The sequence below is a fragment of the Odocoileus virginianus genome, unplaced genomic scaffold (genome assembly GCF_023699985.2).
Source record: "Odocoileus virginianus isolate 20LAN1187 ecotype Illinois unplaced genomic scaffold, Ovbor_1.2 Unplaced_Scaffold_16, whole genome shotgun sequence".
NCBI classification, from domain to species: domain Eukaryota; kingdom Metazoa; phylum Chordata; class Mammalia; order Artiodactyla; family Cervidae; genus Odocoileus; species Odocoileus virginianus.
Window position 1 is genome coordinate 682,183 of NW_027224278.1, and position 25,521 is coordinate 707,703.

At 47.4% G+C, this 25,521-nt stretch overlaps 2 protein-coding genes across 4 annotated transcripts in view; one reads left to right on the plus strand and one right to left on the minus strand.

Moving 5' to 3' along the window:
* Positions 1-1,635: 1,635 nt before the first annotated feature.
* FUNDC2 (FUN14 domain containing 2) lies at positions 1,636-24,784 on the minus strand. The gene is made up of 5 exons (XM_020889543.2): positions 24,597-24,784; positions 14,633-14,783; positions 9,119-9,194; positions 4,869-5,000; positions 1,636-2,132 (listed from the first exon to the last, which is right to left on the minus strand). Exons 1-5 carry the CDS (start codon positions 24,727-24,729, stop codon positions 2,055-2,057), a joined length of 570 nt encoding a protein of 189 aa, XP_020745202.2. The 5' UTR covers positions 24,730-24,784; the 3' UTR covers positions 1,636-2,054.
* Positions 24,618-25,521, plus strand: part of F8 (coagulation factor VIII) — a 149,363-nt gene continuing 148,459 nt past the window's right edge. For all 3 annotated transcript variants that reach the window (XM_070462882.1, XM_070462883.1, XM_070462884.1), the window contains exon 1: positions 24,618-24,706. The gene's annotated coding sequence lies outside the window, so the exon portion shown is untranslated. The remainder of the gene's footprint in view (positions 24,707-25,521) is intronic.

Below are 25,521 nucleotides of genomic sequence, written 5' to 3' on the forward strand. Positions count from 1 at the left end.
TCCAACACCACAGTTCAAAAGCATCCTTTAGAGGCTCCCCTCAAGGCCTGGGAGGACTCCATTAAGTGCCACCAGCGCTGTGCACCAGAGCCCTGCCACTCTCCAATGTCAGCACCCACTTGGCATGGCTACCGGTGGTGACCCCGCACAGTAGGCAGAAGGCCAGGCCATTCTCACTGCAGTATGATGAGGGCAACCTCTAATACTGACCTCAACCGTACCAGGGATGACAGGAAAACCAGAGACAGGCCACCCACCCCCACCTGCAACCCAAAGGGGCACAGGGCACTTCAGTTAGCTTTGCAGCCCCCGTATTCCATTGGTGTGGGTGGGGTCACAGGAGCCTAATAGCGGATCTACGTATTTATGATTTTTAAGAAGAGTTCTTACCATTTAAGACACATACTAAAATATAATAAAGGGACACATCTGTTTGTTTCAAAGCCACTGATAAAACAACCTATATTTTGATGATCATTATAGGTGGGTGGTGGGTCCATGGGGGTCACTGTACTTTCATATATATTTGAACATTTGTATGTTTACATATGTCTGAGCATAAGAAAAAGTGAAAAATTTTGAGTTCTTATACAAAAATATAGGACAATGTGGCTCATACCATTATGATTTGTATATAATCCACGTTACAAGCAAAACTACTTAATGTTGCCTTAAAATATTACAATAAGGAGAAAAATGCAAACGGATGAATTCTAAAAAATTCCACACATCTGCTAGTAGCTACAATTTCCAAATTCAAGTTAAAAGGCAAACATTTTAAAAGGAGGGCATTGAAAACATACATTTTGCAAGGGATCACCTACAAGGTTAAGAATTCCAAGTTTTCAGCATTCTCAGAACTCAAGTCTCAAAAATCCTGCTGATCACTCCATTTTCCACATACTTTTCTATGACCTCATTACTCATATATTCAACAGACTGAGTATCTACTAAGTGCTTGACTCCATGTATACAATGGTGAAGACACAGCCTTGCCTTTCTGCACTGGATATTCCAGATATGGTAAAAGGCCATTACAGAAAAATGACTTGTTTCTAAGGATGGCTGTGTGTATAAACTTGAATTCTAAAGATAAGTTCAAAGAATTGGGGTCATCATGAGACAGTAGATACCTTTGATGCTACTGTTCTAAATTTTTAATGCTTGGAAATGCCACCATTTTAAAACTCCAGATAAAGAAATAGAATTGACACAGAGGAGCTACGGGCTACCCCTGACGTTTTGACCGGAAGTAAACAAAAGTTCAAAGCTTTAAATCCTTTCTATTAAACACCCAAGAGCTTCTTCCCTCTTACACCTAAAGTCACTTATTTTACCATCAATAAACCTTTGGAAACAGCCATGGAATACATTACCCTGTGTGGTGGAAAACATCCCTAGATAATATCTGAATGCCTTTAAATGATTCACTAAGTCTGACCATCCTAAATGTTATCAGCTGCTTGGTTTCCCCAAAGGCCTTCCCACCAAACACAGCTTCAGCTCATCGTATGTCACTTTAGGACAAGGTCATTCCATATTCGGATTTTTCAACTATCGCACACTAAGAGTAGTTCTCTTTCTGTAATCTCAAATCTACTAAAATAGAAAGTAGACACCACAATTGCAAAATCCTTCATGCTTAAAGGCTAGTGTATTCAGTTCCTTTCCATGCAAAACTTAATGAGGTATCTTATATGCTTGCGATGTCTTTTCCAAATCAAGTGTGGGGCAACCTTTGAAGATCCACTTGGCGTTGTCATCTTGTCCTATGTTCTGCTAAGTATCTTACACAGAAAGGAATGTACTTGCTGACCTACAGATTAGTCCCGGGGGAGTGTGCTAGGTAAGTGCTAACGTCTACGGTCTCTTCCATTGCCGTCAAGCTCACAGAGGGGCCGTTCCCAATTTGAATCACCAGATGCCTACAGAAGCCACTCAGATACGCCATGGCAGGGAGGAGGAAGAGGAGGAGGAGTCTGCTGTCCTAGGGTGGAGGGAAGAGGCTGCTGGTTGGCAAAAAGCTAGGACTAATGGTGGTGAAGTCATCCCCTCTAGGACGCCATGCCCAGCAGAAAGCCTCCGAAAAAGCCACCAGTCACTAGAACGTTCTTCTTCACAAACAACACCACCTAGGAACAAAAGACAGCACAGTGGATTACTCAGCTGAGAATGCTGTTATTGGGGAGGACGAGGCTCTGAAGGCGAGCTGACGGGTCTTAGGCTAAGTTGCTGGCAGAAGTCTCTCCTCCCAACCTGTCCACGCATTCCTCCCACCCACGATCTGCCGGGTCTAGCCAGACACCCTCCTCTGAAATTGGATTTTTTTCTCCAATTCCCACAGCTTCCTGCCTCCGGTGAGAGGTCCCGCCTGTTTGAGACTCGGAGCCCTATGGCTCCCGCACGTGCCCATGATTGACCTCCATCCCAGACTGCACTTGGCTGAGCAGGGCGGATGGACACCCTCTGCTCCCATGTGCAAACACCACCTTAGAAAAGTGTTCACCGAGAACACACCTTGCAGCCTGGCTTATTTCCTGAATCTAAGTACCCCCTCCCTGACCCCCTTATTAGAGGCACTGTCTCTTGCCATCTGCCCTGGGGGTGGGGTGGGGATGAAAACAGTCATACCATTTTATGAAATACCTGTGTGCATTCATGCTCTTTACTAATGAACCTCAACTGGCTACACCTTGGCTCTCAACCCCACCATCCAACTGCAACTGTTCACGTCGAAATCCCTGATGGCCTCCTGGTTGCCACACACTGACCCCAAATATGAAAATGGGCTCACTGCAAGAACAGCCACCCTCCCTCGGAAGAGGAAAGCAAAAACTCGGGGAATGAATGAACCAATTCCAAACCTTCTGGTTAGTTTACAAGTGTTCGCTGTTAAGTCACCAGGAGGTTCTAATCAAACATGAACAATATTATTTTTTATTGTATACATTCCTGTATCATTAAAGAAGCTTTTGATAACCATACATTATTTTTGTACATGTCTGAATAAAAAAAAAATTTAGAGGTGAGAAAAGTGCAACTTTCATAACCTTGAGTTTGAGAGGGATGGAAGGGGAAAGGACTATCTAAGTATGTGAACCCCCACAAAGGCCACGTGCCACTCTGGGCAATGGATAGCTTCATTGTTTTCATTTGTTTTTCCATTTTACCGAAGTATAGGTTTTCTACAATGTTTGGCAAAGTTAGACACAGAAAAGTTACTCAGTTGTGCACATATATTCTTTTTTAAGATATTCTTTCTCATTACGGTTTATCCCAGGAGGCTGGATGCAATTCCCTGTGCTATACCATAGGCCCGGGCAGGTACCCAATCGATACAGTTTTTAATAATCTGTAGCTGCTAATCCCACACTCCCCTTCCCTCCCCCATGAGTCTGTTCTCTCTGGGAATCTGTCTCTATTTCATAGAGATATTCCTTTGTGTCATATTTCAGATTCCACTGATAAGTGCTATCATAGGGGATTTTTCTCTTTCTGACTTACTTCCCTCAGTATGATCAGAGTAGCTGATCATAAAACATACGTCCTCATCCTCCTCACTTCCTGACAAGAACTAGTTCAAGGGATGATCAACCCACGTGTGTGCCTGCATCCCCAATAAAAGTCACCAAACCTTCTACTTGTCCTTGTAGGTTTACCCCTTGAAATTTTTCTCTTTCTGACTTACCTCCCTCAGTATGATAATCTCTAGGTCCATCCGTGTAGCTGCAAATGGCCAAATGTCATTATCTTTTATATCTGAGTATAATGGACAGCTTTGGCCAAGCACTTACCACCACACAGAGCTGTCTGTTCAGTATTTTCATATTCTGCTAAGTCATCTATGCCTTGTCTAACTACTTTCCAACTTGCAAACATTTGCTGATGTGTTCCTGGTCACTTGAGTCCTTGCAGAATTAATCAGGCACCTTCTTAACACCTTGATCCTGGTCTACTTCCTCCAGTTAAGTGCCTTTAATTATTTGGGGTATTTGAGAACTTTCTGAAGATCATAAAGACCTAACAAAATATAATACATCTTCCAAAATAGACAGTCTTCTCCTGTCCCTCCAGTATCAGCCAATATAATCTGACCTGATTTTTAAGGCAGATCAGGGGCTAGCAAACTACAGCCCAAGGGCCAAATTTTATTTTAAATAAAATTTCAATGCAACACAGCCACACCCACCTGCCTACCCATCGTCTCTGGCTATTTTCACGCTACACCCTGGAATTCAATAGTTGTGACAGAGACCACGCAGCATACAGAGCTGACAATATGTATCATCTGACCCTTTACAAAAAAAGTTTACCAACCCCTGGGCTACATATTCTGGACACTTCAGAGATGGGTATGCACCCAAAAATATGACTCAAAATGATCAGAAAGGTCAAGTTGCTCAGTCGTGTCTGACTCTTTGGGACCCCATGGACTGTAGCCTACCAGGCTCCTCTGTCCATGGAATTTTCCAGGCAAGAGTACTGAAGTGGGTTGCCATTTCCTTCTCCAGGGGATCTTCCCAACCCAGGGATCGAACCAGGGTCTCCTGCATTGTAGGCAGATGCTTTACCATCTGAACCAACAGGGAAGCCCATCAAAATGATCAGAGTGGCTGTAAAACATACGTCCTCATCCTCCTCACTTCCTGACAAGAACTAGTTGAAGGGATGATCAACCCACATGTGTGCCTGCATCCCCAATAAAAGTCACCAAACCTTCTACTGGTCCTTGTAGGTTTACCCTTTGAAAATGCCTCTGAGGTAAAGATAATCCATCCCAGGCTGACATACGGATATGTCTTCTCCATTTTTGTACAGACAAAGTTGTCTACACCCTTAGGCTGCACAGAAACAAAATGAAGTCTTACCTCCTCTGCTTTGCTCTTGACCTCTGTAGGTATCTGGTTGCTCTTGCGGATCTTCAGCTGTTCTTTGGCCTTCTTCATGTCTTTCTCTACACGCTGCCAGTCCACTTTGATGTAGCCAGTATGGTTTGCAAGCTTTAGTGTCAAAAATGACCGCAAAAGAGGAGAAACACAGGCTGGTTATTTCTCTTGTTCAGAATAAATTACTAAAATCCTTTATCAAAAACCCTTCTGAGTTTCTATTTTTTCGAGACATATGCCATTCAGGTTTTGGTACGACCATGATATTCGCTCCACAGCTCCTCATCATCCATCCAATGTGCAAGGCCCAATGCCTGGCACCAGAAATCAACAGATAGGCCTTCAATGACTACTGGCAATTCTTTTACCTTAACTCTTACCCATCTCGATGAAGTTTTAAGTTAGCTTAAAAAATACAATGGTAAATGAAAATCAGAATTGTAAGTAGAGAGATAAGGTAAAGAAACCTTAAAGTCAACATAAGCTAGACTTTCTTGACCACTTGAACAGAGCAAGGCTGTCAGGTAGTAATCACTTCTGCTCAGAAATCTTTTAGAACGTGGCCCCACAGAGACTCCTCATGAGTGATTTCTTTTAAGCGGCACAGAGAGAAGCCATTCAAATATACCTACAGAAGATGACTACTTCCCTCACTCAAGACAGGCACACACACAGACTCAGTGGGAATTATTTCATCACTAATGTGAGAACAGGATAAAACTGATTCAGGCATGACTTTTCCTGATGGACTAGTGTTACCCAGGGAACAAACAGACAGCCAACCCTCCAAACATAACACTTCTCTCCTTCCAATTTTGGATATGATGAATTGTACCTCTCTAGATAGCTTAAAATATCTGAAACTGAAATTCTTCTCCACTGTCTAGTCTTCTCCTGCACTGTTGCTCACCCTCAAGTCTTTTAGTTAATGGCACCCGCCAACTAATCCGTCACCCAAACCAGGCTGGAGAAAGTATTTGCAGTACATGTCAATAAAAAAAAATAATACTGATAAAAAGTAAGATTCTTTTAGAGATCAGTAAGGAAGAAAACCCACTTGAAAAACAGAGAAAAGGCACTCACAGAAGACAGTGGCCAACATAAGGGAGAAGTTCAACTTCATAAGTAATCAAAGAAATTAACATTACAGTTAACAAGGTACCATAACTTTTTATCAGATTGGAGAGAGATAAACTACTGAAAATACAGTGCTGGAAAGGAGACAGGGAAATGGACATTCCTACCACACTCTTTCTGAGAGGGTTAACCAGCAGCCTTGTAAGAGAGTGGTTTGGCTATATCCAGATGTAAGAGGCATCCAGGTGAGAAAGGAAAAAAACCTGTCACTATTTGTTGACATGTTTCTCTATATAATTTCAAAGAATCCAACAAAACCCCACAATTTTTACACCCCCAAAAGTGAATGTAGCCAGGATCTACACTATAAGATGAACACACAAAATCAACTGCATTAGCAATGTTAATGTTAGCAATGTGAACTGGAAATGGGAAATAAAATTTAAGATTTTACAAGAGCTACAAAATAACTGAATACTAGGTGCAAATCTACACAAAAATCATACAGGATATCTCTATGCTAAAAACGACAAAATGTTGAAGAAAAAACTCAAAGACGACCAAAATAAATGGAGGAGCAGGCCATATACACAGAATGGAAGACTCAACATAGAAGTGATCAGGCCAGTGAAAGAAAGTCAAAGTCGCTCAGTCGTGTCCAACTTCTGTGACCCCATGGACCATAAAGTCCATGGAATTCTCCAGGCCAGAATACTGGAGTGGGTAACCATTCCCTTCTGCAGGGGATCTTCCCGACCCAGGGATCAAACCCAGGTTTCCTGCATTGCAGGTGGATTCTGCCAACTGAGCTACCAGGGAAGCCCCAGATTAGGCCAGAGTTACTGCAAACCCAACCCCAGCAAGCTGTTTTAGAGCTATCTAAACAAGCTGCTTCTCAATCTATATGAGAAGACAAAGAAATTAGAACAGCCAAATCACACTACCTGATTTCACAGCAATCAAGACAGTGTGATATTGGAGAAGACACACAGAAGAGATGGACACAGAGATTAATAGGCCAGAATAAAAAGAACAGAAACAGAAAACACAATCGAAAAACAGGCAAAGGCTCCATCATGCCTTATACTCATTAACTCGCTTAAACCTCAGAACACCCCAGGGACGGCAGGAAAATGAAGCAGTCTTAAATGTAACAAGTTTAAACAGTCATTAAATAATGTCCCTACTTTCTGAAGAGTTCACTCTATTAGGAATCTTAATGAAAGGCAATGGATCCTCTCAGCTAAACAAATAAGCAGAAAAATTTCCTTTTGATTTATAATGCAAACAAAAGAAAACTTTGAAATTGTCTAACCATCCTTCTCTTCTGAGAATAAATACTGGCAATTATCCATGAAAAAAAAAAAAAAGAAAAAGAAAAACAGGCAAAAGACCTGAATAGATACTTCACCAAATAGGAGCTCTGGACAGCAGATAAACACATGAGATGATGTCCAACATCAGGAGTTGTATCATTCTGAGTCCAATCGAGAGAGCTTTAGGACTAAGGGTGAATGGCTGAGCAAAGGCAAAAGAGCAAGGCAAGCTCTTATAAGGAATAAAACTGAGCCATAGATGGACAAGATTTATATGGAAAAAATAATAAAATTCTAGGCAAAGATGCTACAGAAGACCAAAAGAAATGGAGAGACAGTCTGTGTTCAGAGCTAGATGATACAGTCTCATAAAAGATTTTAATTCCCCCCCACCAATTTATCTATATGGTTCCCATGCAATTCCAATCAAAACAGAAACAAAATCTCTGAAAGGAATTCACAAGCCTGTCCTAATGTTTAAATAGGAGAAGTAAAGGTACAGAGGCCACCACAATGACCCTGAAGAATACGTGCAGGAACCCGTCTCACCAACTATCAAGGACCAGCAAAGCAGACAGAGTCCAATCCACCCACAGATGAATTTGCATGTATGATAGAGGCAGTGGTACAAATACTGGGAAAAGGAAGACATTTGCAAAAGGTGGCTAGGACAGTCATCCAGAGACAAGAGAGGATCCTGGATCCTTATGTCAAATGACAAGCCCTGTTCTCCCAACACTGTGACTACCCTGGTGACGGACCCCCATGTCCCACCTGCCACACGGTCCATGATCACCCAGGAAAGATAATGACAAGCCCCTCCTCACTCCTTCCTGTTTCCTTCTGGGTTGTCATCATCCTTCCTTCTTCTCACCCCTTTTGACACCAAGACAGTGACAGCCAAATCCCTGTGCACCCTGACCCATTGGGAAAAGTCACTCGAATTGTGACTCTCACATGGGACTACCATGCTAAAATGGGACCCCAGCACAAGTCTACGAACTATGGCTCCTACAGAGCAGGCATTCGCCAGCTCAGCTGCACCTCAGAAGCTGGAAAATATTCCAACAGACCAGCCTGCCGGTGCTGGGCTGAGTCGCTCAGTCCCGTCCGACTCTTTGCAACTCCATGGACTGCAGCCCACCGGGCTCCACTGTCCATGAGGGTTCTCCAGGCCAGAACACTGGAGTGGGTTGCCCTGCCATTCTCCAGGAGATCTTCTCGACCCAGGAATTGAACCCAGGTCTCCCACACTGCAGGCAGATACTTTACCACCTGAGCGACCAGGGAAGCTCACAAGCTCTGAAATCAGATGGAGGTTGGCAGGCCAGGCCCCAAGCCCTGGTGTTGTATCAAACGCCCAGGTGATTCCAATGTGGAGTCAGGTTTGCAAACCACGTAGACAGGGGTGGCCTCAGGGAACCAGTAGGCAGTTGTTCAAATACAAACTCCAGGCCAAGGGACAGCACAGACCATCTGACTGTAGGGTCATTTAGCCCTCATGTCTCACCAGCTTAGTGTCTAAGAATAAGTCAGATCACAGGGCGCTTGCATCACACTGGGGATTTTTGAAACCACACCTGCTTCATCTTTCAAGCAGTCTTAAAAACCCTGGAAGGGAGAGATGATAAGGAATACATATGCATGTTCCCATGTTATAAATGACAAAAGAATCCATCTCATGATACTTGATGAAGGTTGACTCAAAAGGTCATCAGCCTTTCAAAAAGTACGTGAAACCATTCAGTGTCACAGAGCCAGGGCTAGATTGCACCTCCCCCGGCTACATTCCAAATGGGCAAGAACAGCCAAGCATCCAGGAACATTTCCCATACAGACCTGAAGCAGAAAAAATCCACCTCCCACAGCCGTTGCAGCCAGTTTTCCAACCTTCTGGAATATGAAACCCGTGCACCTACAAAAACCAAAGGAACCAGCTGTCAGAGAAGCACACACGTGGACTTCTGACAACATTCATGTCTTACCTTGGGACAATCCGGCCAACTTCCTGCTACATAGGACATACAGCCAGTCCCCTCCAGAGGGAGGAAACGGCAGAGACTCGGAGCTCAGAAAGACCCAGACTGAGATCTTGGCTCTACCTACTTTGTTCTGTGGTCTTGAGCAAATCCCTTTATTTCTTAACAGTTTTTTTTTTATTTTAATTGGAGGCTAATTACTTAATATTGGAGTGGTTTTTGCTATACATTGACATGAATCAGCCATGGGTGTACATGTGTTCCCCATCCTGAGCCCCCCTCCCACTTCCCTCCCCATCCCATTCCTCTGGGTCATCCCAGTGCACCAGCCCCAAGCACTTGTCTCATGCATCACACCTGGACTGGTGATCTATTTCACATATGATAATATACATGTTTCAATGATATTCTCTCAAATCATCCCACCCTCGCCTTCTCCCACAGAGTCCAAAAGACTGTTCTTTACATCTGTCTCTTTTGCTGTCTCACATATAGGGTTATCATTACCATCTTTCTAAATTATGTGTGTGTGTGTGTGTGTGTGTGTGTGTGTGTGTGTGTGTTAATATACATACTGGCGTTTTTCTTTCTGACTTCACTCTGTATAATAGGCTCCAGTTTCATCCACTTCATTAGAACTGATTCAAATGCATTCTTTTTAATGGCTGAGTAATATTCCATTGTGTATATGTACCACAGCTTTCTTATCTATTCATCTGCTGATGGACATCTAGGTTGCTTCCATGACCTGGCTATTATCCCTTGAAACGCCCTACCTGCATTTCTCAGAGAACTCTGGTGATGTGGTGGAGAATGGATTAGAAAAATGGAGGAGACATGCCTAGGGTCTGCACTAAGGCCATGTGATGGAGGGAAGAAAAACATGACTGTGTTTGAGCCTAGAGGACTCACATCAGAAATGGGACAGGATTCTGCCTCGAACGATGAAGCAGACAGCTGTGGCGTGTATTTATTTCTGCAGTGTAATATCTCTCTTATTGGTAATTGTTGAAGGATAGAAAAATATTTGAATAAATAGTGAGGAAAATGTTCTAGTCTATATCCAGTAAAAATATCTTGCAAAAAACAAAGATGAAGACCTTTCTCAGATACACAAAATCTGAAAAACAAATCATCACTAGTAGGCCAAAAGAACAAAGAATACTAAAAAAAAATCTTTCAGGCAGAGGAAAATGATACCAGCTAGAAATGCAGATACACACAAAAGCATGAGGAGCAAAAGAAACTGTGAGAGTAAATTGCAAGGTTTCATTTTTATTATTTAAAAATATGTGGTGGTTTAGTCACAAATCGTGTCCAACTCTTGCGACCCTAGAGACCCTGCCAGGCTCCTGTTTAAAAATGTAAGAATTAAATATTCAATGAAAAATAATAAGAATGCATTATAGATTAATAACATATAAATGTTAAATGTATGACAATAAAAAAATAAACGTATGACAATGAAAATCAAGGGTAAAGAAGTTAAATGGAAGTATACTGTTGTAAGAGCACCACAGTCTATGTGAACTGGTATTTCTCTTGATGACAGACTCTGATAAATAGAAGATACATCCTATAAACCCTAAAGCAACCACGAAAATTACACAATGAAGAGACATAGCTAATAAACCAAGAAAGGGCATAAATAGAATTACAGGCTTCCCTGGTGGCTCAGCTGATAAGAATCTGCCTGTGATGTGGGAGACCTGGATTTGATCCCTGGGTTGGGAAGATCCCCTAGAGAAGGGAAAGGCTACCCACTCCAGTATTCTGGCCTGGAGAATTCCAGGGACTATAAGTCCCTGGGGTAGCAAAGACTGAGCCACTTTCAGTTTAACTTTTCATGTGAGTCAGCAGCAGCAACAGAACTAAGCACAAAGAAAACTGGACTTCATCAAAACTAAAAATTTTGTCCATTAAAGGACATTATCGCACTTCCTTGGAGGTCCCATGGTGAATGTCCAATGCAGGTGATATGGATTCAATCCCTGATCCAGGAAGATTCCAGATGGCACAAGGCAACCAAGCCTCTGCGCCCAGAGCCTGGGAACTGCAACTAGAGAAAGCCTGCACACAGCAACAGAGATCTAGTACAGCCAATTCAATAAATCAAATTTTCTAGAAAGGATTTTATCCAGAAAGTAGAAAGACAACTTAATAGAATAAAATGTTTTCATTCAGGTCTGCTGCTGCTGCTGTTAAGTCACTTCAGTCATGTCTGACTCTGTGCGACCCCATAGACAGCAGCCCACCAGGCTCCCCTGTCCCTGGGATTCTCCAGGCAAGAACACTGGAGTGGGTTGCCATTTCCTTCTCCAATGCGTGAAAGTGAAGTCGCTCAGTCGTGTCCAACTCTTAGCGACCCCATGGACTGCAGCCCCGGCAAGAGTCAAATATCCCAAGCAATGAATTCTTACAACTGAAGAACAGAAAGACAAAACAACTGCATTTCTCCAGATCAGAGGCAGAGATGGCCAACACACACATGGAAAGATGCTCAATATCAGTAGTCACCATGTCAGACCCAGATCACGCTCACTAAGATGGCTATAATAATTTTTTTTACTTGAGAAAACAGTGTTGGTGAGATGTAGCTGTAACAAGGAAAGCAGTCCCAATGCACACTGCAACGTGAATGAGTATCAAAAACATGCTCTCGGGGAAAGCCAGACACAGAAGGTCACAGTGTATGATTTGATTTATTTCAAACCTAGACAGAGGCCATGGTTACAAAAAGCTGTGAATGGACTAAATGCCACTGAATTGTACACTCTAAAAGGTCAAGTTTTCTTTTGGGTGAATTTCACCTTAATTAAAAAATATATACATGGGTATACCTAGTATACCTATGTGTATTACACACACACCTGATCCAAAAGAAAACAATACCATGATGATAAATTTAAACCTGATAATAAGGAAAATAAACTTAAATGTAAACAGCCTGTGTGTCAGTCACTCCCCATGGACTGTAGCCCACCAGGCTCCTCTGTCCACGGGATTCTTCAGGCCAAGAATACTGGAGTGGGTTGCCATTTCCTTTGCCAGAAACCATCTAAGCACTCTAATTAAAATGAATAGATTGTAAAAGTGGAATGAAAAAAGGAAGACCCACCTACATGCTGTCTACAAGAAACCTGTTTTAAACATACAGACTCCACTTTCCTGAACCTTGCCCCACGTGGCTCTTCCCTTGGTTGATTTTAATCTGTATCCTTTTGTGGTAAAAATTGTACCCATGAATAAACCAGCTCTCAGTGAGTTCTGTGGATCCTCCAAGGCAACTGTCAAACATGAGAGTAGTCTTGGGGACCCCCAACTCTTCAAATCAGTGACTCTGGCAAGGCTGCAGGGTGCAGGATCAATATACAAAAAGCAATTGCATTTCTGTAATATAAGTGATGAACCACGATTCATAGCAACATATACAAAAGTTAATCAAAACAGATCACCGAACTAAATGAAAAATCCAAACCTATATATCATATAGAAGAAAACACAGAAGAAACTTCTGGTGATCCTGGATTAGGTAAATATTCTCAGACATGACACCAAAAGCCACAGCTATAAAAGAAAGAATTGATAAGTGGTATTTCAAAATTAAGATCTTCTGTTCCTTGAAAGACACTGTCAAAATAATAAAAAGCTATAAAGTAGAATATACTTGCAAATCATGTATCTAAGACTTGCATCCAGAATATAAAGAAATCTCACCACCCAGTAGTGAGAAAAAATCAACTCCCCAATAAAAGTATGTAGAAAATATCTAAGCATACCTCACCAAAAACAGATGGGATAGTAAAAACAAGCCCATGAAAAAAATATTCAACATCATTATTCATCACAAAAATGTAAATTAAAACTACAATGAGATATCACTTCACAGCCACTAGGATGGCTGTAATAAAAAACATATTATGCCAGAAATAGACTGAAAGACATAGAGAACAAACCAGTGTTTACCAGTGGCAGAAGAAAGTGGGAAGGGACAAGATAGGGCTAGGGGATTAGAACTGCTGCTGCTGCTGTTCAACTAGATAAGCAACCAGGATATATTGTACAGCACAGGGAAAACAGAGCCATTATCTTGTCAGAATTCTTACATTATCTTGTAAGAATGGAGTTTAACCAGCAGAAATACTGAATCACTACACTGTGCATCTGAAAGTAATACAATATTGTAAATCAACCACACTTAACAAAAAAGACATTATGCCAAGTGTTAGGATTTGGAGAAACTGGAACCCTAATACACTGCTGGGGGAGACGTAAGACAGTACTCTAGAAAACTGCTTGACAGAGTCTTAAAAAGTTAAGACATTCACCTACTATGACTCAACCATACTTTTTCGAGGTATTTACCCACAAGAAATGGAAAGCATAAGGTCATACAAAGATGGGTATACAAACATGAACAGCAGTTTTAGCCCCAAAGTGCAAACAAACCAGTATCATCAAAGGGGAATGGATGAACTATTTTATCCATACAGTGTACTACTACTCAGTAATAAAAGGGAATGAACTAGTGATACACACAACAGCACAGCTGAACCTCGAAATTAGTATGCTCAGGGAAAGAAGCCAGATTAAAAAAAAAAAAAGAATACACACTGCATAATTCCATTCACATACGATTCTAGAAGATGCCAAGTGATCTATAGTGATTCAAAGCACTCACTATGTGGTCCTGGACAAGTACACCTTTCCAGGTCTTGTGAAGTGAAAGTCACTCAGTCATGTCTGACTCTTTGCGACCCCATGGACTATACAGTCCATGGAATTTTCCAGGCCAGAATACTGGAGTGGGTAGCCTTTCCCTTCTCCAGGGGATCTTCCCAACCCAGGGATCAAACCCAGGTCTCCCGCATTGCAGGCAGATTCTTTACCAGCTGAGCCACCAGGGAAGCCCAAGAATACTGGAGTGGGCAGCCTACCCCTTCTGCAGGGGATCTTCCCAACCCAGGAATCAGCAGGCGGCTTCTTTACCAACTGAGCTCTCAGGGAAGCCCCTTTTCTATGCCTTAGTTTCTATGAAATGATGATAGATCATAGCAATACCCATTTCAGAGTTGCTGTGAGCAGGAAATGCGGGATCTATATCCTTAAAATTGCACCTGGCAAGTAGTGAATACGATGTGTAACCATTAAATTGCACTTGACCATTATGTGTAGATGTATACAACACGTGAAGTGATCAATTGCACAAAAGTCAACGTGTTTTCATTGGTTACAGGACATGGTTTCTATGATCAAAACACTGATCAATTTCACAAAAGTTAATGTGTTTTCATTGGTTACAGGAGATGGTTTCTATGACCAAAACACTGCATTGTGCCAAAAACAGACACTGGACATCATTTCCATCACTTACCATCCAGTGACACCTCCAATTAACAGCTGGGTTGCCACATTATACTTTTCGGCTGAAGGCCCAGATTCTTGCCCAAACAGCGTGCGCCACCATGACTGCTTTTTAGCAAGTTCTGCAAGGTCCAGTGACTCAAACTTTCCCTCAAAGTTTCCTACAAGAATTAAGATACTGCATAAGAAAACAGTTACTGTCACAATAAATTACTAACATTCCTACCCTAGATTAAGAGACATTTAAGGAAACAGAGACAGCTTAATAAGAACCTCCAAATATTTATCTGTTTTAAATAGCAAATTTGCTCGGGAATTCTGACCAGCAACTTTTGAAAATCAGATGAAAATCAACAAATATCTTGGAGGGGAAAAAAATCTCCACAATTTAGAATGAGTACTCCAGTTTCTCCCCTCAAGCTGAAAAACCTCCAAAAGGACCCAGGAAAAACTGGTAGGAGAACTTAATCATGCCTCCTAAATGAAATGGATTTTCTTCAGTTGTCTCTCTTTTTCAGGAGTAACTATTTAGTAGCTCAACAAATTCACAAACTCTCAGTACTAAGTGGCTGACCACTGAAGAGAACTGTTACTATTGACCAGGCAATGTGCTCAGGAATAAACAGGTATAACTACACCCAAGGAACAAAGCAGGTACAGAACAAAGTACAATTTGTTAAACCCATTTTATAGTTAAAGAAGTGAAGGCTCAGAAGTTAGGTGATCTATGTACCCTCAAAGGGGGGAAAAAGTTAAGTTTAATCCCTCTCTCTATAGGAAAATAAATTTCATGAAAGAGGTACAAGAACTCTACACTGTAAATGACAAAACACTGCAGAGTGGCAATCTCAGGCAGGGGTCTGGGATCATCTATTCCATCCACACATACAGGCTGCATTGCTCAGGGTTACTTTGGGCTTCCTTACCACCTGGTGGCTAGGGTCAGGGGTGCCTGTCTGAAGAAAGTGAGTAAGACAGTGAGGAAACTCAAGGGCTAGGCAGAAGCTTCATTATCATTTCAAACCTAGCCTCCAAAGCCATGCAGCGTTATTTTCACTGTATTCTGTTGGAGCAGTCACAAACTTCCACTCAAGATTCAAGGGGCAATATAGATAGACCCCAGTACTGCTGAGTGTCAAAGTCACACTGAAAAAAAAAAAAAGCATGGGGAATGCAGAGATATCACCGAAATCACTTAGGAAAACACAATGTGCCACCAGTGACCAAAACAACTGTGGGAGAAAAAAAATAAAGCTCAAAGCATTTGAAGACTTCTTACAAAGTTATAGTAACACGGAGGTAACTAATTTCAAGAGTTATATAACTACTCTATTTGCCAGTGCAGAAATGATGTAAGCATAGAAAAATCTACCAATGGAAGAGACTCCAGAGTCTAGAAGTAGACCTACACATACAGTCATTTGACTGTCAGTAAAACAGCACGAAAGTTATTTACTAGGGAAAGAAAGTGTTCAACACATTGTGTGAGAACTACTAGGTATCTGTACTAATAAAGACAAAAGGTCACTCCTTACTTGACACAATGCCCAAAATATAATTGAAGAATTAATTCAAGGCGGACCACATATCCCAATTTAGCAAAACCAAACTACGGGCATTTAAGGAACTGGATTTTCTAGGGCCTGCTGTTGTTCAGTTGCTCAATCCTTTCTGACTCTTTCTGACCCCATGGACTGTAGCATACCAAGCTCTTCTGTCCCATGGGATTTCCCAGGCCAGAATACTGGAATGGGTTGTCATTTCCTTCCACCCAGGGATTGAACCTGCGTCTCCCATGCTGGCAAGCAGACTCTTTACCACTGAGCCCCCTGGGAAGCCCTGTATGGCCTAAGCAGTAGTTAAATGACAAATTTTCTTCTAATGTAACCACAACACATTAATGCTGTGTTGAAGAAGAAAATCTCTCCCTGGGTTAAACAACATCACTGAAAACAAGCAAGAGTTTTGAGTTTTGTTTTAATGTCATTTTATCAAGACCCTTAGCTCAAGAGGGGGCTCCAGCCCAAACGGGTCAAATCAGAGACAGTGAGTTCACCCAAAGTCACTCAGTCATTCAACAAATGCTGCCAAGCGCTATGTGGAAAAGTTAGTAGCCTTGCTTACTGGTTGGGGCAGAAAGGATTACAGGATTAGTGATCATCAGTATGATAAAGACAAATTCCTACTGTCAACATCAAGGTTTCTCACCACAATTTCCTAGGTGCAAACACCTTATTCGCTACATGTTTTAAGTAAATTGAGTGCAGTCTGCTCTGCAGAAACTCCCTTATGGATACCAACACCTTGCAAGTGTTCATCACTCAGTCGTGTCCGAGTCTTTGTGACCCCGTGGACTGTAGCCCACCAGGCTTCTCTGTCTATGGGATTCTCCAGGCAAGAACACTGGAGTGGGTTGCCATTTCCTTCCCCAGGGATCTTCCTGACCCAGATATTGAACCCAGGTCTCCCGCATTGCAGGCTGACTCTTTTTTTTTTTTTTTAATTTATTTTTATTAGTTGGAGGCTAATTACTTTACAACATTGCAGTGGTTTTTGTCATACATTGAAATGAATTAGCCATGGATTTACATGTATTCCCCATCCCGGTCCCCCTTCCCACCTCCCTCTCCACTCCATCCCTCTGGGTCTTCCCAGTGCACCAGGCCTGAGCACTCGTCTCATGCATCCAACCTGGGCTGGTGATCTGTTTCACCCTAGATATACATGTTTCGATGCTGTTCTCTTGAAACATCCCGCCCTCGCCTTCTCCCACAGAGTCCACAAGTCTGTTCTATACATCTGAGTCTCTTTTTTCTTTTTTTGCATATAAGGTTATCGTTACCATCTTTCTAGATTCCATATATATGTGTTACTATACTGTAATGGTCTTTATCTTTCTGGCTTACTTTGCTCTGTATAATGGGTTCCAGTTTCACCCATCTCATTAGAACTGATTCAAATGAATTCTTTTTGATGGCTGAGTAATATTCCATGGTGTATATGTACCACAGCTTCCTCATCCATTCGTCTGCTGATGGGCATCTGGGTTGCTTCCATGTCCTGGCTATTATAAACAGTGCTGTGATGAACATTGGGGTGCACGTGTCTCTTTCAGATCTGGTTTCCTTGGTGTGTATGCCCAGAAGTGGGATTGCTGGGTCATATGGCAGTTCTATTTCCAGCTTTTTAAGGAATCTCCACACTGTTTTCCATAGTGGCTGTACTAATTTGCATCCCCACCAACAGTGTAAGAGGGTTCCCTTTTCTCCACACCCTCTCCAGCATTTATTGCTTGTAGACTTTTGGATAGCAGCCATCCTGACTGGTGTATAATGGTACCTCATTGTGCAGGCTGACTCTTTACCAACATCTTAAGAGTCACTGCAATTCCGTGGTATGCTGGGAAATGTGTAAGGATCGTGACAGGGTGGGGACGGGCTGGTGTGTTGTGCACACCCACAGCCAGGGCGTGACATCACTGAATTGTGACAGCACTGAACATGGAGCTGGGGTGGGGGCAGATTGGTGTGTGTGTGTGTGTGTGTGGAGACTTCTGTGGTAGGATAGATGGGTGTGTGTGGGGGGCAGACTGGTGTGTGTGTGGGGGGTAGACTGGTGTGTATGTGTGTGTGTGTGCAGATTGGTGTGTGTCAGTGTGTGTGTACATACTGGTGTGTATGTGTGTGTGTGCACACACAGACTGGTGTGTGTCTGTGTGTGTGTCTGTGTGTGTGCACACTGGTGTGGGGGGTAGACTGGTGTTTGTGTGTGGGGCCGACTGGTGTATGTGTGTGTAGGTGGGCAGACTGGTGTGTGTGTGTGTGTCTGTGGGCAGAGTGGTGTGTGGTGTGTGTGTGGGCAGACTGGTATGTGGTGTGTGGGGGGGACAGACTGGTGTAGGGGAGGCAGACTGGTGTGTGTGTCTGTGAGCAGAGTGGTGTGTGGTGTGTGTGGGGGCAGACTGGTGTGTGGTGTGTGTGGGGGGGACAGACTGGTGTGGGGAGGCAGACTGGTGTGTGTGTGTCTGTGAGCAGAGTGGTGTGTGGTGTGTGTGGGGGCAGACTGGTATGAGTGTGTGTGGGGGGGACAGACTGGTGTGGGGGAGGCAGACTGGTGTGTGTGTCTGTGAGCAGAGTGGTGTGTGGTGTGTGTGGGGGCAGACTGGTGTGTGGTGTGTGTGGGGGGGGGGACAGACTGGTGTGGGGGAGGCAGACTGGTGTGTGTGTCTGTGAGCAGAGTGGTGTGTGGTGTGTGTGGGGGCAGACTGGTGTGTGGTGTGTGTGGGGGGGACAGACTGGTGTGGGGGAGGCAGACTGGTGTGTGTGTGTCTGTGAGCAGACTGGTGTGTGGTGTGTGTGGGGGCAGACTGGTGTGTGGTGTGTGTGGGGGGGACAGACTGGTGGGGGGGAGGCAGACTGGTGTGTGTGTGTCTGTGAGCAGACTGGTGTGTGGTGTGTGTGGGGGCAGACTGGTGTGTGGTGTGTGTGGGGGGGACAGACTGGTGTGGGGGAGGCAGACTGGTGTGTGTGTCTGTGAGCAGAGTGGTGTGTGGTGTGTGTGGGGGCAGACTGGTATGAGTGTGTGTGGGGGGGACAGACTGGTGTGGGGGAGGCAGACTGGTGTGTGTGTCTGTGAGCAGAGTGGTGTGTGGTGTGTGTGGGGGGGACAGACTGGTATGAGTGTGTGTGGGGGGGACAGACTGGTGTGGGGGAGGCAGACTGGTGTGTGTGTGTCTGTGAGCAGAGTGGTGTGTGGTGTGTGTGGGGGCAGACTGGTGTGTGGTGTGTGTGGGGGGGACAGACTGGTGTGGGGGAGGCAGACTGGTGTGTGTGTGTCTGTGAGCAGAGTGGTGTGTGGTGTGTGTTGGGGCAGACTGGTATGAGTGTGTGTGGCGGGGACAGACTGGTGTGGGGGAGGCAGACTGGTGTGTGTGTGTCTGTGAGCAGAGTGGTGTGTGGTGTGTGTGGGGGCAGACTGGTATGAGTGTGTGTGGGGGGGACAGACTGGTGTGGGGGAGGCAGACTGGTGTGTGTGTGTCTGTGAGCAGAGTGGTGTGTGGTGTGTGTGGAGGGGACAGACTGGTATGAGTGTGTGTGGGGGGGAGGCAGACTGGTGTGGGGGAGGCAGACTGGTGTGTGTGTGTCTGTGAGCAGAGTGGTGTGTGGTGTGTGGGGGGGGGACAGACTGGTGTGGGGGAGGCAGACTGGTGTGTGTGTCTGTGAGCAGAGTGGTGTGTGGTGTGTGTGGGGGCAGACTGGTATGAGTGTGTGTGGGGGGGACAGACTGGTGTGGGGGAGGCAGACTGGTGGGTGTGTGTCTGTGAGCAGAGTGGTGTGTGGTGGGTGTGGGGGGGACAGACTGGGGTGGGGGAGGCAGACTGGTGTGTGTGTGTCTGTGAGCAGAGTGGTGTGTGGTGTGTGTGGGGGGGACAGACTGGTGTGGGGGAGGCAGACTGGTGTGTGTGTGTCTGTGAGCAGAGTGGTGTGTGGTGTGTGGGGGGGGGACAGACTGGTGTGGGGGAGGCAGACTGGTGTGTGTGTCTGTGAGCAGAGTGGTGTGTGGTGTGTGTGGGGGCAGACTGGTATGAGTGTGTGTGGGGGGGACAGACTGGTGTGGGGGAGGCAGACTGGTGTGTGTGTGTCTGTGAGCAGAGTGGTGTGTGGTGTGTGTGGGGGGGACAGACTGGTGTGGGGGAGGCAGACTGGTGTGTGTGTGTCTGTGAGCAGAGTGGTGTGTGGTGTGTGTGGGGGGGACAGACTGGTGTGGGGGAGGCAGACTGGTGTGTGTGTGTCTGTGAGCAGAGTGGTGTGTGGTGTGTGTGGGGGGGACAGACTGGTGTGTGGTGTGTGGGGGGGGGACAGACTGGTGTGGGGGAGGCAGACTGGTGTGTGTGTGTCTGTGAGCAGACTGGTGTGTGGTGTGTGGGGGGGGGCCAGACTGGTGTGGGGGAGGCAGACTGGTGTGTGTGTGTCTGTGAGCAGAGTGGTGTGTGGTGTGTGTGGGGGCAGACTGGTATGAGTGTGTGTGGGGGGGAGGCAGATTGGTGTGGGGGAGGCAGACTGGTGTGTGTGTGTCTGTGAGCAGACTGGTGTGTGGTGTGTGTGGGGGCAGACTGGTGTGTGGTGTGTGTGGGGGGGACAGACTGGTGTGGGGGAGGCAGACTGGTGTGTGTGTGTCTGTGAGCAGACTGGTGTGTGGTGTGTGTGGCGGCAGACTGGTGTGTGGTGTGTGTGGGGGGGACAGACTGGTGTGGGGGAGGCAGACTGGTGTGTGTGTGTCTGTGAGCAGAGTGGTGTGTGGTGTGTGTGGGGGCAGACTGGTATGAGTGTGTGTGGGGGGGACAGCCTGGTGTTGGGGAGGCAGACTGGTGTGTGTGTCTGTGCGCAGAGTGGTGTGTGGTGTGTGTGGGGGCAGACTGGTGTGTGGTGTGTGGGGGGGGGACAGACTGGTGTGGGGGAGGCAGACTGGTGTGTGTGTGTCTGTGAGCAGAGTGGTGTGTGGTGTGTGTGGGGGCAGACTGGTGTGTGGTGTGTGTGGGGGCAGACTGGTGTGTGGTGTGTGTGGGGGGGACAGACTGGTGTGGGGGAGGCAGACTGGTGTGTGTGTCTGTGAGCAGAGTGGTGTGTGGTGTGTGTGGCGGCAGACTGGTGTGTGGTGTGTGTGGGGGGGACAGACTGGTGGGGGGAGGCAGACTGGTGTGTGTGTGTCTGTGAGCAGAGTGGTGTGTGGTGTGTGTGGGGGCAGACTGGTATGAGTGTGTGTGTGGGGGACAGACTGGTGTGGGGGAGGCAGACTGGTGTGTGTGTGTCTGTGAGCAGAGTGGTGTGTGGTGTGTGTGGGGGCAGACTGGTATGAGTGTGTGTGGGGGGGACAGACTGGTGTGGGGGAGGCAGACTGGTGTGTGTGTGTCTGTGAGCAGAGTGGTGTGTGGTGTGTGTGGGGGCAGACTGGTATGAGTGTGTGCGGGGGGGACAGACTGGTGTGGGGGAGGCAGACTGGTGTGTGTGTGTCTGTGAGCAGAGTGGTGTGTGGTGTGTGTGGGGGGGACAGACTGGTATGAGTGTGTGTGGGGGGGAGGCAGACTGGTGTGTGTGTCTGTGAGCAGAGTGGTGTGTGGTGTGTGTGGGGGGGACAGACTGGTGTGTGGTGTGTGTGGGGGGGACAGACTGGTGTTGGGGAGGCAGACTGGTGTGTGTGTGTCTGTGAGCAGAGTGGTGTGTGGTGTGTGTGGGGGCAGACTGGTATGAGTGTGTGTGGGGGTGAGGCAGACTGGTGTGGGGGAGGCAGACTGGTGTGGGGGAGGCAGACTGGTGTGTGTGTCTGTGAGCAGAGTGGTGTGTGGTGTGTGTGGGGGCAGACTGGTGTGTGGTGTGTGTGGGGGGGACAGACTGGTGTGGGGAGGCAGACTGGTGTGTGTGTGTGTGTGTGCAGTGTGGTGTGGGGTGTGTGTGGGGGCAGACTGGTATGAGTGTGTGTGGGGGGGACAGACTGGTGTGGGGGAGGCAGACTGGTGTGTGTGTGTCTGTGAGCAGAGTGGTGTGTGGTGTGTGTGGGGGCAGACTGGTATGAGTGTGTGTGGGGGGGACAGACTGGTGTGGGGGAGGCAGACTGGTGTGTGTGTGTCTGTGAGCAGAGTGGTGTGTGGTGTGTGTGGGGGCAGACTGGTGTGTGGCCAGACTGGTGTGGGGGAGGCAGACTGGTGTGTGTGTGTCTGTGAGCAGAGTGGCGTGTGGTGTGTGTGGGGGCAGACTGGTATGAGTGTGTGTGGGGGGGAGGCAGAGTGGTGTGGGGGAGGCAGACTGGTGTGTGTGTGTCTGTGAGCAGAGTGGCGTGTGGTGTGTGTGGGGGCAGACTGGTATGAGTGTGTGTGGGGGGGAGGCAGATTGGTGTGGGGGAGGCAGACTGGTGTGTGTGTGTCTGTGAGCAGAGTGGCGTGTGGTGTGTGTGGGGGCAGACTGGTGTGTGGTGTGTGTGGGGGGGCCAGACTGGTGTGGGGGAGGCAGACTGGTGTGTGTGTGTCTGTGAGCAGAGTGGTGTGTGGTGTGTGTGGGGGGGACAGACTGGTGTGTGGTGTGTGGGGGGGGGACAGACTGGTGTGGGGTAGGCAGACTGGTGTGTGTGTGTCTGTGAGCAGAGTGGTGTGTGGTGTGTGTGGGGGCAGACTGGTATGAGTGTGTGTGGGGGGGAGGCAGATTGGTGTGGGGGAGGCAGACTGGTGTGTGTGTGTCTGTGAGCAGAGTGGCGTGTGGTGTGTGTGGGGGCAGACTGGTGTGTGGTGTGTGTGGGGGGGACAGACTGGTGTGGGGGAGGCAGACTGGTGTGTGTGTGTCTGTGAGCAGAGTGGCGTGTGGTGTGTGTGGGGGCAGACTGGTGTGTGGTGTGTGTGGGGGCAGACTGGTGTGTGGTGTGTGTGGGGGGGACAGACTGGTGTGGGGGAGGCAGACTGGTGTGTGTGTGTCTGTGAGCAGAGTGGTGTGTGGTGTGTGTGGGGGCAGACTGGTATGAGTGTGTGTGTGGGAGGACAGACTGGTGTGGGGGAGGCAGACTGGTGTGTGTGTGTTGCACACCCACAGCCAGGGCGTGACATCACTGAATTGTGACGGCACTGAACACGGAGCTGGGGCAGGTGCAGACTAGTGTGTGTGTGTGAACAGACTGGTGTGAGTGTGTGTGTGCATACTGATGTAGGGGCATAGACTGGTGTGTGGGGGGGCAGACTGGTGTGTGTGTGTTGCACACCCACAGCCAGGGCGTGACATCACAGAATTGTGACGCTACTGAATGCGGAGCTGGGGCAGGGGCAGACTGGTGTGTGTGTGTGTGTCTGCGTATGTCTTAGACATGCACAGCCAGGGAGTGACATCACGGAATTGTGACGGCAATGAACGCAGAGCTGGGGCAGGTGCAGACTGGTGTGTGTGTGTCTGTCTGTCTTGGACACGCACAGCCAGGGCGTGGTGACATCACGGAATTGTGACGGCGCTGAACCCGGAGCTGGGAAGAGGTGCGGGGCTATCTCCACCACATGGACACGACAGCTGTCCATAACCGAGGAGTACAGATAACAGTGAAACATGGCAAATAATAAAGAATGAATCCTGAGTCCTTCCACTCTTGTGTTTTTAAACAGAATTTCTGTAACCTTGTTTATATAAGTTTATAAGACTCATATAAGTATATATGTTTATATGAGTTTTCAGTGATGGCTCTGTGAGACAGTGAAAGTGAAGTCGTTCAGTCGTATCCGACTCTTTGCGACCCCATGGACTGTAGCCCACCAGGCTCCTCCGTCCATGGAATTTCCAGGCAAGAGTAACTGGAGCGGGTGGCCATTTCCTTCTCCAGGGGATCATCTTCCCGACCCAGGGATCGAACCCAGGTCTCCCGCATTGCAGGCAGACGCTTTACCATCTGAGCCACCAGGGAAACCCAGTGAGACAGTACTGAACTGAATACAGTCTGCAGCATTCACAGTGGGACAAGAAGCAGGACTTCAAAATACTTGGTCCACTGTGTATTTGATTACAGGAACTCCGTTTTTTCTTTTTCTGGGACTCCTGACTATGCAGATTACAGAGACGATTTCCAAGAACCGTACCCTATGTCCGCTTTCAAACCCATCAAAGCGCCAGGAGAGGCAGCCCGCACACAGAACGACCCGCCGGAAGTCTCCGGGTTCCCGACCGCTTCTGAGAACACAGACCAAAAGTTGCCTGGCCCAGGCTGCCCGGGAGGGGCCGGAAGGCGGAGGAGCCTGCCCCGCGCCGACCCCCCCGGAAAAGCTCGGCTCCAGCGCGGCCGCTGACCTTGGCCCGGCCCGGCCCGAGCCCCAGCGCTCTCCCCCGCCCCTGAGCCGAGCGGGCTCCTCGGGGCGGGGAGCGCGGCCTGGCCTGGGAGGCGCGGAGGCCGTCCCCTTCCGGAGCCCGGGGAGGCGGCTCCTCGCGGCGCCACCGGGGGCCCGTGCCCGCCCTTACCTTGACTGGCGGCGGCCATTTCGGCGAGCTCGTCTCGCGATGACACCCGCGGGGCTTCGCCGCGGGAGGACGCGGAGTGGCGCGCCGCCGTCTGCGCGAGCTGGCTTCCGGTACGTGGGGTAGATGTTTCCATTCCCACGGCGGCGGCGGAAGAGGCCAGGCGGGGCGCGAGCTGTCCCCTCCCCTTCTCGGCGCACCGGGGGGGGGGCCCGCTACAAGCGCCGTGGCCCCGCCCCTGGCGGGCCAGGCCGCGCGTGCGCAGAAAAGCCTCTCGCGGCCGCGCTGGCTCCCCACTTCCGGTCCCGCTCGGTGGTTCTTTTCAGTTCCCTGCTAAAGGTTACGCGGCCTTTCCCTCGCGAACGCTGCTTCGCTCCTTCCTTTAAGAAAAAGTTCAAAGGTGGGCTTGTGGTGGTTATTCATGTCAACACTGAACACGTACTTATCACTGCCCCAGCCCCAAGCGACAATTGTCGCTGTGACTCCGTCCCAGTTCACGTCGACACCGCCTTGCCAGAAACCTTGCTGTTATTCCAATGCTTCCGTCTCAGCCCAAATGGCCCTCAGGGAACAGGCCACCTGCTTTCTTACCATTAAACCCGATCCTCACGGCTGTGGCCAGAGATCACGACCCTCCCTTGCTCAGAACCCTACCATGGCTCCCTAGAGCCTTCAGTGTACAAGTCACAGGCCCCTTACTGAAATGTAAGCTTCTTACATTTGCGCGTAACGCACGCGTGTAAGGCACGCATCCCGTGACCATCGGCATTTAAAATTGCGACCTGGTTCATCCCTCCTCCCCCTTCTCATACTTTACTTTCTTTTGGGGCGCAGTTCTTAGTTCACCTGACATACATAAGGGACCCCTGTCTTACAGGTATTGCTTAGCGTCTCTAAGTTGATGGTTTTCCCTGCTGTGCACCCGGTG

What these genes read in the sequence shown, in the direction of transcription:
- FUNDC2 (XM_020889543.2), bottom strand. Translation starts at nt 24,729, where the DNA reads ATGGAAACATCTACCCCACGTACCGGAAGCCAGCTCGCGCAGACGGCG. An exon ending in ATTGGAGGTGTCACTGGATG is followed by an intron (nt 9,195 to 14,632) that starts GTAAGTGATGGA and finishes TGGTTTTTGTAG; the next exon opens with GTGCACGGGTTTCATATTCC. An exon ending in GTGGATTTTTTCTGCTTCAG is followed by an intron (nt 5,001 to 9,118) that starts GTCTGTATGGGA and finishes TTGACACTAAAG; the next exon opens with CTTGCAAACCATACTGGCTA.